General features: G+C 38.1%; 1 protein-coding gene across 1 annotated transcript in view; it reads left to right on the top strand.

The window, feature by feature from the left end:
• The first annotated feature begins 234 nt into the window (after positions 1-234).
• Positions 235-13400, top strand: part of LOC129282834 (uncharacterized) — a 31833-nt gene continuing 18667 nt past the window's right edge. The window contains exon 1 of the mRNA XM_054918693.2: positions 235-1221. Within this exon, the coding sequence (XP_054774668.2) occupies positions 235-1221 (987 nt within the window). The remainder of the gene's footprint in view (positions 1222-13400) is intronic.

The raw sequence follows: 13400 nt of genomic DNA, 5'->3' as shown, positions 1-13400 counted from the left end.
CATTATGTACCTAGCGTGTATAGTCTGTGTATATCGTGTAATAGACGACACCGTGTGTGTATAATGCCGAAACGTAAATGCAAGCGACTCATTTGTGTTGACTGCGCGCGTTTCGGAACGACCGTTCTATTCATTTCTGTACTGCAGAAACGCTCCATTCCACACGTAGTAGTCGTGTTTCTCGACCATTTAACGGCTCTCTTTCTGTTCCATAAGCAAGTCTGGTAATTCACGATGGCTGACGTGGAATTTTCGGAGGAGATTCGCGACCGCATTCTCTATCATTGGTCGGAATTGGGCGACCGACCGAAAATCATTTGGACTCGTTTGCAGGAGGAAGGTTTCAATGTTGATTTGAATACCGTGCAAGCTCTGATGCAATGCGAGGACGAGGAGGCGACTGGGAGTGGAACGATAGCGGAACACGAGAATGAGGACAGCCGGAACGCCCGGGCTAGCGTTTCACCATACCCCGAAGGGAATTCTCCCGCTTCCATCACGGATTCGCCTAACAGCGTTCGATCTCATTCACGGCGAGGAAAAAACAGAGAAGGTAAAACCGTCTTCCCTCAAAACAGACGTACGAAGCTGACACCTGATGTGCTGAATTTGATAGAGAAAATCCTCGACACTGATGCGGGTATCTACTCTCTAGCTGCTTTACAGGCTGCCTTGCTTGTTAAAGGCGTTAAGATATCGAAAACTACCACATTCAGAGCGCTTGAGAAATTGGGAAGGAGCATTGTTGTGAAGAAGATGAACTTTCCGAACCGCATTGACGTGGTACCCGTACCAGAGCATTTGGTGAAGAACACCCACTTTGACACCAATCCCAAGTATGGCGTGCGCAGCACTACATTTACACAAGAAGGCAAAAGACGGCAGCATACCCTCACCATACGCGAAATGGAATCTCTGGGATCGCAGCCCCAACTCAGCAAAGACGATCAAGAACCTGTTCCGACGACCACGATGACCGTGCCAACATCCTCTTCGACTAGCGTTTCGGCTTCGTCGGGAGCTCGGATGGAGACCGGGACTTCGGCGCCGATACTGGTTTTGCCCCCGAAGAAGGCGGCGACTGCGACGTCGTCGTCGTTGAAGTTGGTTCTTGGTCAAGGGCGGACGACGACATACACATCGGCTCCTCTTGATGACGAACCCGTCAACGAGCAGGGCGATGACGAGGAAGGGACCAAACCGGATGAGATGGAAACGCAGGTAGGTTTTATTCTCATTCTATTGACCGTGCTGTATCATGTATGATGAGGGAATCATAAAACTGCTTGGATTTATTGGATGGCGCCGGGAAGGGGGGGGGGGGGGTCGGAGATGGGGACAAGACTCAAGAGGGCCTCGTTTATTTTTTTCTCAAATAAATAACAGTGGAAATATAAAGGTACATGACATAGACCTTTCTTTTATACTGATTTTCTTTTTTTTTCTTCCTCTTAGTTTTTTTTTCCTCGTCATCATGTTTTGTTTTTTTCTCTGCTTTAGACATTTTACGCCGGGGCGGACGCCCAGCCGCCCCTGCCCCCGAAGCGCGCAGCTAGCTCCTGGTGGCAATGATGATTTTCTTTTATTGTGTTTACCGGCTTTTCATTCAAATGTGACTATTTAAGCCTAAATGGTTGAATTATGAACTTGATTATGAATGATCGATTGACAGATATGATAGTAGTTATGAATGACAATTATGAATAATGGCATTAATAATGATGATGATGATAAAATTGATGATAATAATAATGATAAAAGTGATGGTAATAATAACAATTCTGAATTATGATAATTAATACTCAACAAAAATTATAACAAAGGCACAAAAGTGACAATAATATTCATATTGAAAATAGTGATAAAAATAAGTTAAATTTTAACAATATTTGGAGAAGAAATATATTACTAATAATATCAAGCATGAGTTTGAAAGTAAATGACTAATGATCACACTTGTAAAAATGCTAATTATGATCATTAGCATTTTTATTAATACTCAAAAATATGACTAATAACAATATAATCATATTATGATGTTGAAATGCATACTAGGCCGATCGAATGAGAGCTTGAATTGAACTCGTGTTTTGAGGACAAATAAACATACATATTGGAATTTTAACATACATGTAACACCGAATACTAGTGTTATAAGTGTAATAACGAAGTTTGTTACATCCTAGTTGTGTCATTACAACTCATTCTGTTTGTTTAACAGAATGAGTTGTAATGACACTACTAGGGTGTTGACCTAGCACCATGAATTTAGAACTGGTGTTCGCGATCAGTTCTTGGTATACATACACTGATACATGTACGCCATCTCAGATAACCGATTAAAGGACAAGTCCACCCCAACAAAAAGTTGGATTTGCACAAATAGAGAAAAATCCAAGAAGCATAACACTGAAAATTTCATCAAAATCGGATGTAAAATAGGAAAGTTATGACATTTTAAAGTTTTGCGGAATTTCACAAAACAGTTATATGCACATCCTGGTCGGTATGCAAATGAGGGGACTGATGACGTCACTCACTCACTAATTCTTTTGTATTCTATTACATGAAATATGTTAATTTTCTCCTCATTGGAAGGTGAAATAAGTTTTCTTCCTTCATGAACATGGGGAATTACAGTTGTTTTAACATTTTACGGTTCAGTCAAACTGGTCCTTATTGTCAAATCTGTAAAAATGGAAATAATGTATAATTCGAACTATACAAAACAAAATAAATAGTGAGTGAGGGACATCATCGACTCTCTCATTTGCGTGTTGCCGAGTTGTTTTGTGAAAAATAGGCGAAACTTTAAAATGTCATAACTTTCTTATTTTACATCCGATTTTGATGAAATTTTCAACGTTATTCTTGTTTGATTTTTCTCTATTGATTCAAATCAAAAATTTTCTGGGGTGGACTTGACCTTTAATGTATAGTAGTACATGGAGTAATCAGTCAAGTGACACGAAATTGCTCACGTGAAAGGATGTAGGGTTAGGGTTGCAAATGCTTTTTTTTTCAGTTTTCAGTTCAAGCGATTAACTTCTCATATATCAAAGGAACAATAAAAGAATACAATATAAAGCATAACAAAGATGGTCAATAAAAAATGAGTATATTGGCAATAAATCTTGAATACATATATGTATACAAAACCAGTAGCTCGAATGCACATGATGTCGAAACATGAAAAATAAGACACTTAAAAGAAGCAGAGCTTGTAGAAAGTTAAGTGCCTCGGAGATTATACACAATTAAGTCGTATAGTCAAATTAAGATTGCATAATAAATTATTGACCATATTATACATTGCCTTAATGAAAAGAAAGTAAAAACATTGACCAGCTTAAAAATTTGGTTTAAAAATTGGGTTTATTTGGTTTAATGTTAGGGATACATTTAGATACACACTAAAAGTGAAATGTTTAAGCAGCAATAGAAAGGTTGGAGGAGCTAGTGACAACCTTTTCCAAAATGTTATGGCCAACCTTGCTTAAACACTAAAAGGACTGGGGGGGGGGGGGGGGGGTATCATGGCCCCCCTCGACGCTTCGCTCGATATTTCCGAAACAAAAAAAAGATAACGCCGCAAAATTTTATGACTTTTTTTCTGATGTCTCGCGCAACTTTTCAGACCAAACTCGCGACATACGGGTATAGCATCGCGACGCCACGTGACTTTTTTCGAGACAATGTCATGCCGAAAATGGCTCATTTTTATACTTTGTGTACAAAGTCTATGGGAGATGAAATTTATAAAAGGGTGATTATTTTTCATTCTATTTAGTCTGCCTAATTAATTTAGAGTTTAATATAGTTGGTAAATGGTCTGTAATAATTTCAAGTGAAAAAAACAATGAAAAACAAAAGATGAAAAAACTAAGAAATACATAAGGAATTCAAAAAACAAAGAAATACATAAAGAAAAAATAACTTTTGCAATTTTTCTTTGTGGAAACTTTTAAATTAGATTAAAAAGATGACATCTGAAAAAAAAGAAAATTTGAAGTGAAATTTTGTGTTAAATATGCAAATAATGTTTTTCACGAATAAATTTGCATATATTATTCATAATAAATGGAAAATAATCGTTTTCAGAACTTTTTTTTTTGTACTGGCTTGTAGTTCACTTTGAAAAGAAAGTGCGTGCCAAATTTCGGCGCGATCGCGCGAACGGCGGCCGAGATCAGAAGGGGAGGGGGCATCATGCCCCCCCCCCCCCAGTCCTCAATACATCTCAAATAGCCCAGTCCTTTTAGGGTTAAAGCTGAATCCAACAATTTTAGTGTTGGGTCGAACCATTGAAAATGGTAAATGCAACATGTAGAAAAGGTAGATCTCACTCCTCCAGCCTTTCAATTGCTGTTTTAACATTTCAGTTATTAGAGTGTACTGTGAAATAGAGTAAAATTCACAGAGCAAAATGATGAAAACTTGATCAAAATCGGATAACAAATAACGAAATTATTGAATTTAAAGATTTGCATTATTCCGGTGAAACAGTTCTAGGCATGTCTTCATGAATATTCATTAGGTGGGCTTATGATGTCATATTCCCACTTGTTCTTTTGTATTCTATTATATGAAATTAGGTTTATTCAAAATATTTCTACCAAGAACTAAAACAATTGGATTAATAACTGATTAAATGCATTAGTTATTTATTGCTGCAACTTATTTCACCATAATGGAGACACATCACTTACACATTTATGCAAAAATCGAATAATTATGATAACATGTATTAAAATAACATAAAAAGGAAAGTGGGGATGTGACATCATCAGCCACCTAATGAATATTAATTCATGAAGACATGCCTATAGTACTGTTTATAATGCAAATCTTTAAAACTCAATAACTTTGTTATTTGTTATCCGATTTTGATGAAATTTTCAGCATTTTGCTCTGTGAATTTTACTCTCTTTATTTAGATATAAATATCTTCAGCCCGGAGTATCCCTTTAAGGTCTTGATATAAATAATGCAAAAATCTCTAGTTAAAATTAATCATATAAAATCCCAGCGTTCTAGGACAATAGGATCCTCATCAAATTACCACGCGACAAAACAACCTTCTATCGGAAGCATATTACTAAGTAATGAGATGTAACAAAGTAGACAAAATAAATGCAAATCAAATACATGTATCAAAATCTGATTATTTTTTTTTTCAAATTAAAATGGCAAGGAAAAAAGCAAAACCGAAACAGTTGAACCGTTTTTTTTGTGTGTGTTTTTTTTTACCTTTTTTCTTTTACTGTAAAAAGCAACGATAGATGATAAACACACATGTCCCTGGTGCTATAATTTCCCTTTGCTCTTTGCCTCTTATTGCAACCAACTTGTGCCCTCGTTGAAAAACAAATGTCGGGGGTGTTATCTTTTCCCTTTCTTATTCACTTAATTTAGTTACACGTACCGTATGAGTAATAAAAATATATATATATATTATAAGTGAGCCGAACAGATTTTTTTTCATAGTAGCCCAAGCCCGTTATCGCTGATTAATAAAAATTGACCTTAAACAGTGTTGCAACTTGTGACTAAGCAAATAAGAACAGCCCTATAATTCACAACAACATAGTTTAGACCAAGAGAATCATTGCATAAGCTGCAGTTTCCGAGTGTAAAGTGTTGTGGTAAAGTCTTGTGGGACGGCACGTATCATGGGGAGCAGTTTCATGAAACAATAGTCATTAACTATTGTGATAAGCTACTGAAATCCTTGCATCTGATTGGCTCAAAGGACATTAGTCAGCGAAAATCACTGACTAATGTGCTTCATGAAACTCTCACCAGGTTTAACCTTCGATCTGTTAAGGTTTCAATGGTGATCATGGTGATGATGATGATACCTTGTTCAGGTAATATTGAGTTAACCTTTCCTAAAAAAATTGTTTTCAGTTGATCGTTTGAAAATGGCAATTCGTCCGATTCTTTCGACGAGAGTTTTTTTTTGGTTCATTTTTATTTTTTATTTTTGCAGAAAAAGTCATGATTCAACCAATGCCTCTTTTTTTCAGAAGAGAAAGAGAATGATATTTCGGTCTTGGTATTGTATGTTGTTACATTCTTTTAAAGCAAACGTTGAAGAGAAAATCCGACAAAAGTTAGTTTATGATTCATTTACGTCAGTAATCCTGGAGGACTGACCCTTTCTGTTTCTTCTCTCTTTCTACCAGCACCTCGGTATAACGAACCTTATTTCATTGTCCGCTTCACACATAGGTTCTTTTCGAAGAAACGAATAATAATACAAAGTTCCGGAATAATGATACAAATATCCGGAACAAAGAACCCTTTTTCATTCAGAATTCGTGTTTCTGAATAACGGACCTCCAAATTAACAGCGTATGTCTATATACGGTATGCAGTGGCGTAGTGAAAAATTCGTAAAAAGCTGCAAGCGAGCGAAGCAAGCTAGAAAAACGTTTTGACCCTTTTTAATAAGAAATCTTATAATGTGATAGATTTTAACATAATATTCAGAGCATATTTAAAGCAGATACGAACCAATAGCGCCATCTCGAGTCCTCAACTACTCATACCTGGCCAGTTTCCTGACCCATGATGCTAATGTAGTCTAGTAATATAGACCCACTTGAATGATAACATGCTAATTAACTACATGTATATGTACTCAATACATTTATACCGCAATAATTATGTTACCAAATAGCAAAACAATTACTTTTCCTCTCAAAACATTTTAGTTTCTCTATACAAATACAATTATAGGTCAATTTATTCTCTGTAGTATTAGTAGTTATCTGATAACGTATATTTTAGTTTTATTTGTAACACACAGTCAATGAGAGACCACACACAGTTCGCTCCCCCTTTTCCTTCCCCTTTCTCTTTCTCATATTTTCCTATATAGTCGTGATTATGTGTGTCGGGGGGGGGGGGTCCATGCTCCCCAAGCCCCCCCCCCCACCCATCTCTACGTGAGGGGCCTATCCACCTTACAAATCGTGATTCTTGGGATTCGTCGCTCTATACTTTATAGACATGATATAGGCCTACACGTATGCATTTAATTCAGATCAGAGTCGAATTCACATTTTTGAGCCATCATCGCATCGTGTTTTTGATGAGTGCATGTGGCAACTTACTTTATGAACGGATTTGATCAATATTTATCCAGCGCGATGGTGTGGTCCGTACAATCAAACAACGTTTGCTGGTCTCGGACAGGAACTGGGGTGACATTCGTAAACTCCACAAACCAATCATATCCGTCGCAAGCAACGTTTTGTTTTCCTTTTGTGTAGTATGGCCTATCTCCTAAAAACATCAGTTTTAGACTGTGCTCCATTTTTCCGAGCCCATCCAGTCCACCTTAAAGGAGAATGAAACTCTTGGAGCAAGTTAGCTTTTGTGAAAGCAGAAAAATATAAGAATAAGATCAACAAAAGTTTGAGTAAAATAGGACTAGCAATAGAAGAGTTATGAGCATTTGAATGTCGAGATCACTAATGCTATGTAGATCCTCCCATTGGCAATGCGACCAAGATCTTTGATGTCACAGATGAACAACTCTCCCCTTTTGGACACTGAAAATATACCCCAAAACATCTCTTTTTGCTCATTCTAATCATATGACAAACGATTCATCAATGATATAATGTTGTGAAACCTCTGTACTTGTCCTCTCATAAAGAGAACACCTAACCTTGTGATAGACTCTATAAAAGTGATAATATAAGTGAAATAGGTACTAAAGTAATGAGGGAGTTGTACGTGTGTGACATCACAGATCTTGGTCGCATTGCCAATAGGAGGATCTACATGGCATTAGTGATCTCGAAATTCAAATGCTCATAACTTTCTTATTATTCATTCAATCTTCCTCAAACTTTCAACAATATGTTTCTTTGATTTTTCTCTTTGATATGGATTCAGCTGGTTTCAAGGGTTTCATTCTCCTTTAAACTTTGATCGTTGTCTTGCTTTTTCTTTCGTTTCTTTTTTTTTTCCATCACGTGGTGAATTGCCATTTGGTGTACACGTATACCCAAACGTAAAAAACGTACACAGTAAAAATAAATTATACAACGCTGTTTAATATATGAACCTTACAGCAATTGTTTTAACAGTTTAAACAACTGTTTAAATCTTAAGCAACAAAGTTTAATTTTCAATATCTAATTTTCAATAAATTAAACATGATTGTTTAAACGGTTAAACAAATACTGTAAGGTTCATATAGTAAACAGCGTTGTATATAATCTTAAACAGCGTTTTTACTGTGTACAAATGACAATATGATTGTGATTTTTTGCATGGTCAGCCCCCCCCCCCCTCTACTTTGAAAACCGTTCCGCGACATCCCCGACGAAACACACACACACACAAAAGAGTGTAAAACGCCAAAATTAATGAAATCCATGTTTAGAATGTGGAAATATGGGATATCTGCACAAAATCTGCGTTAAATATAGTGTCCTAGAGGCCTGTCCTTGAATCATCGTTTAGGGTGCCTTTTAGGACGATTTTCGCGAATGTTGTCCATTCTTCGATGGCAGTGACCCCCCCCCCCCCGGGGACTTTGTGCCACTTTACATTTGGTCTCTTTCCACATAGCCTATAATCCTATAGTGAGTTCGTATGCAACCGAATTGTCTACGGTAAATTGCCAATTCGTCTATTGCCAACTCGTCCACTCACCACATGGTCTACTTTCATTTAGTGTTTAAATGCCATTACGTCCATCAATATTTCGTATGACAACCATTTGGTCAAATCATCACATCGTCTAATCACCATTTCGTCTATGATCAATACCATTTCGTCTCATAAGCGGGTGGTCTAATACCCATTTCATTTTCATTCATTTTGCACAATTTAACACTTAGTCCAATTATACCAAATGGGATATGGACAAAATGGCTATTGGACCAACTGGTTATTAGACATAATGGCATTAGACTAAATGAAAGTAGACCATGCGGTGAGTGGACGAACTGATGGTGGACCACATGATAGTAGACGAGTTGGTGAGTGGACGAACTGATGGTAGACCAAATGATAGTAGACGAGTTGGCAAATGGACGATTTGGCATTGGACAAATTGGAAATAAACCTTCGTCTACTAACATTTTGGTCAAAATGCCACTTTCTTGGCATTCTTGTACAATTTACAATTATGATTAAGGTCTATGGCAGGACTATGGTCTTATAAACACTCGATCTAACACCACTCTATTGGTGAACCGTTTTTGTGAATCATAAATTTAAGCCTACTTATCATTGGGTAGCCTAATCGACCATAATGAAAGCTCAGGTTTCAGGTAAAAATTAAAATGTTGGTCGAAAGCAGAAACTTGTAAAATTCATTTCAGATTCATTTCATAACCCGGATCTTAGTGGTTAGCTCTAGGTTTTCTCTTCCTCCTGTTTTTACAATGTCTAATGATGTGTTAATGAATTTTGAAATCAACTAATTTAAAGGACAGGTCGGGTCGACTTTGTGAAATATTATAATTTTCTCCTCATTATCATGTAAAACAAAGCTTTGTTCCTCCTTCAACATGTAGAATTACCAATGTTCACTGTCTTATGGTTCAGTCGAGTAGGTTATTCCAACACTTTTCAGTGGCTTTTATATTTTATTTTATTTTTTTAGTATTACTCTTAAAATATACCCTTGAGATAGATATCGATAATAGAGAGAATAAATTATTAGCCTACTATTTCATTAGATATAATGAAATGTCGGAGGAAATATACGTATTTTTTTTGCTTCTTGGTAAAATTATTGCGGTATGGATGTATTGAGAAGTTAATTACTAGTGTTTCCCTATTTTGAATGAGCCTATTCATCAAGACTACACTGCTCAGAATGTTGCATCATGGGTCAGGGACCTGGCCAGATTTGAGTAGTGGAGGCCACGAGGTGTGCCATATACAGGGCTGCTGTTCGTATTTGCTTTAAGGGGGGTGCAGGGGGAGAGCGAGAGGGGATGGTCGTGAAAATGTCGTGGAAGTGTGCTGCTTCAGACTCCATAGTCGTGAACCGATTGACACATCTGAATGATGTCATCATTGCGTCACAGCCGAGTTATCATTATTGTCGAAACACGATATTCACTATCTGTTTGATCTGCTATTAAATCATAATATCATCCGATGTCACCGACCCATAATCCACCCACACCATGTACTAAGTGTGACTCTCAGTATCGCTCGACAAGGCTTATCGTTCATTAACATCCCATGGTCAATGGGGTTTATTTAGATTTTATTCATTTACCACCCCCCCCCCCCCATTTTTAAGGTACAAACCACCCATCATTATTAAAGGTAAATTCCAGTTCTGGTAACGATCTCAAAATGACTTTTTACAGAATCTAATATAATGACCAATGCACCCAAGTGTCTGTTTGTATGAATAAAAAATATGTGCCAAAGGATTCTGGAAGAAATTGTGTAATTGCTGAGAAATAAGCAAAATAAGCGCGGATTCGGTCACTTCCGTCGGGTCTTTATTCCAGCAATAATAATACACTGTCCCACGTGTGCCTATCTGTGTTGGCGATCTTCAGTGTGATCGTATTTCAGCTTAGATTTTATGATTTTACAAAGTTCATTTTATGTAACTGTACCAGATCTATAGATCCACGATGATAGTCATACTTAACCTTGGTTTTACAGACTTTCTCACGAAATTAGTGTTTTACTGCAACTACTGTCATTAAGCTTTAAACATTGAAAATAATCACAGAAATACATTGTCAATAATTTGATTTATTGATATTTGATTATACGTCAAACGAGTGCCCGTTTTGTTTGCTGCTAGGTTTGTTAATGTTTCGTTTTACATTCAAATCCTAATGTGAATCTTAATGCCGTAACATTCTGTACATACGTTATGCATTTTGTCAATATGTTTATTGTTATTCAGGGCCCCATGGAAGACCACTACTTATTGGTGAATGGGCTACCCTGTCAAAATATCAGAAATGAATAAATAAATAAATAAATACAAGCGGCAAGTTTGTGAAAGCAAAAATATTTTCAGCACAATTTAACGAATTTTGATTTTGATTTAGATTTTTATTTTCTCTCTCTTTTTCAATTTTTTTGTAGTACAAACTAGCCGTTAATAACAATCATAAGTAGACCTGACATTGTTTGTAAATCAAGCGGTCTAAGCGGTCTATAAGGCTCTTTAACTTTGGTTCTATCTTGATTTTTTTTTAATCTTTAAATTGAATTTCGGTCATTTTGTACTTTGGTTTTGCCATCTGATGAAATAAAAATCTCTGTGTCAGTGTCATTATCAAGAAGATGGAATTAGGTTTTAGGTTTGCTATCCGAGATTAGATTAATGTGCGTGATTAACTTTTTACAGGCGTGTAACAATCATATGATTATTCACGTCTGGGACCGACCTTTAACATTACTATCCAAAGATGTGACCGGAACTCGAACCTCTGACTCAGTTGGTAACTTCCCAACGTTACTTTGATTATAGCCCCCCCCCCCCCCCCACTACGCACACTCACACACAACGCCCAGTTGATGCTGCCAGATTCTTGAGTCGTATAACCAGAAAACCTCAGTGGCAAAGCATCCTCCGTAATCTTGCTGGCAACATTGAACCTTTTCGCCCCCTTCAGGTTTAGTCTGCCCATACCGAAACTTTGGTGTTTAAGCCGCTTCATCTTCAATAAAACAAGAGGTCTCGCAACCAGCCCCCCTGGGGACCCGGGATCAGACCACGTTCAGAAACCGAGACAGAAACCGTCATTATCAAAATTCTTGTTCAATCTGATGACACATCGCCCAGCATAGCCGCGGTGGCGGGCGGTGGGATGCTGAGGAGCGAGGAGGGAAAATGAGGCTCGCTCTCCCAAGACCTCTCTCTCAAGAGGGATTCCTTTCGATGTCTTAAACCTCGCTTCCCCCTCGTTTTTATTTCTTTGGAGATTTGTTTCAGACGGGGGCCCTTTTTTCGCCAAGATTGTGTGGCGCTGCCTTATGTATACATGGAGGCCTACGCTGTAGCATGGTGGAGGTTCAGCTTCACAAAATGTCGGGTAAATGTAGAACTCGTGGCCCTCGGGGATGTTGAAGCCCCCCCCCCCCCGCCCCTCCGATTTTGTCTGGGGGTGCTGCATATTAATGTATACACCATAGGCAGCATTCCTTGGAAATCAGGTTGGTATATGCTGAAATGTCGAAATTTTACCAAAATCAGCTACATTTTGGAGCAAAACCTTTTTTTCTCCCCCCCCCCAACCAGTGCCCCTCTTTAAAAATCGTACCCAGGCCCCTGGTAGCATGAGCGAGGTCCATTGATGCCTTTGAGCGAGAGACTGAACATGCTGAAAGGGGTGTAAACGTACCCCGACCCCCTCCTATTTAACCCCACCCATTTATCTGGCTATTGATTCCCTCCCTCCTTCGCTAACCCCTCCCCCCATCTCCCCATCACTTTCCTCTGTATTCGATTCGTTTGAAGTTTATTCAGTGCTCATCCTAACCCCAATTCTCATCTCGATCTCACACGCAGATTGTAGCCCCTTCCACCACCCTCGCCTCCATCCCCCATCTGGATATCGCAATCTAGTTTTCACGCTTCTTCCCCTCTCCCAATCCTCCATCTTTATCTCACACTCCAATTGCTGTCTTCCCCTTTCTCTTCCTTCTCCCTTTCTCTCTTTCATATATAAACCAGTCTGATGATCTAGTTTGTCTCTCATGAGAACTGTTGCAATAAGCGTTGCAATCAAATGCAACTAAAAAAATAAATCTCAATTTTCAACCAATCAGAAGCGTCTGATCTTTCGCGCAACTCTTTCTGCCACAGACCTCTTGGTATATAAATTACGATATAGAGATTGGACTCTCAATAGAGCTCTTTAGCAATCACTTCTCAGACGCTTTCTATAACACAGACAATCTTTTTGTTAAAAGCCGTTCATGACAAAGCAGCCGTTGTCGAAAATCGGTAAATCAGAACAGCAGTGTCGTCCTGGACTCTGGACAAACGACATAATATTAGATTTTTTGTCCTGTCCGAATCTTAAGACGATGTGATGTCCCGGTCCACCAACTTCCGACAATGACCTCTATCTGTCCATTCGTATTTGACGGGCCTTTGCAATAGATTCTGAACATTGCAGAAAGCGTGTGCGAAGGGGATGCTAAAATACACTAAAGCCGTGGTCAGGCGGTGGTGTAGAAGTAAAATGAAACCCATACATAGAAGTGTGGTCTAAACAATCTAGTTTTGTATTCGGTCAGACCTAGGTTTAATGATCAGAATACCAATCATGATGTCTAAAATAGTGGTCAAGAACAGCTGGGGTCTGTTGCAGAAAGAGTTGCGTTTAAACGCAAGTAAAACAAATCAATCGCTAGTCCCAAATGCGCGCTGATGATTG

The sequence above is a fragment of the Lytechinus pictus genome, unplaced genomic scaffold (assembly GCF_037042905.1).
Source record: "Lytechinus pictus isolate F3 Inbred unplaced genomic scaffold, Lp3.0 scaffold_20, whole genome shotgun sequence".
NCBI classification, from domain to species: domain Eukaryota; kingdom Metazoa; phylum Echinodermata; class Echinoidea; order Temnopleuroida; family Toxopneustidae; genus Lytechinus; species Lytechinus pictus.
Note: the sequence above shows the minus strand (reverse complement) of the source record. Positions and strands in the feature narration are given on the sequence as shown.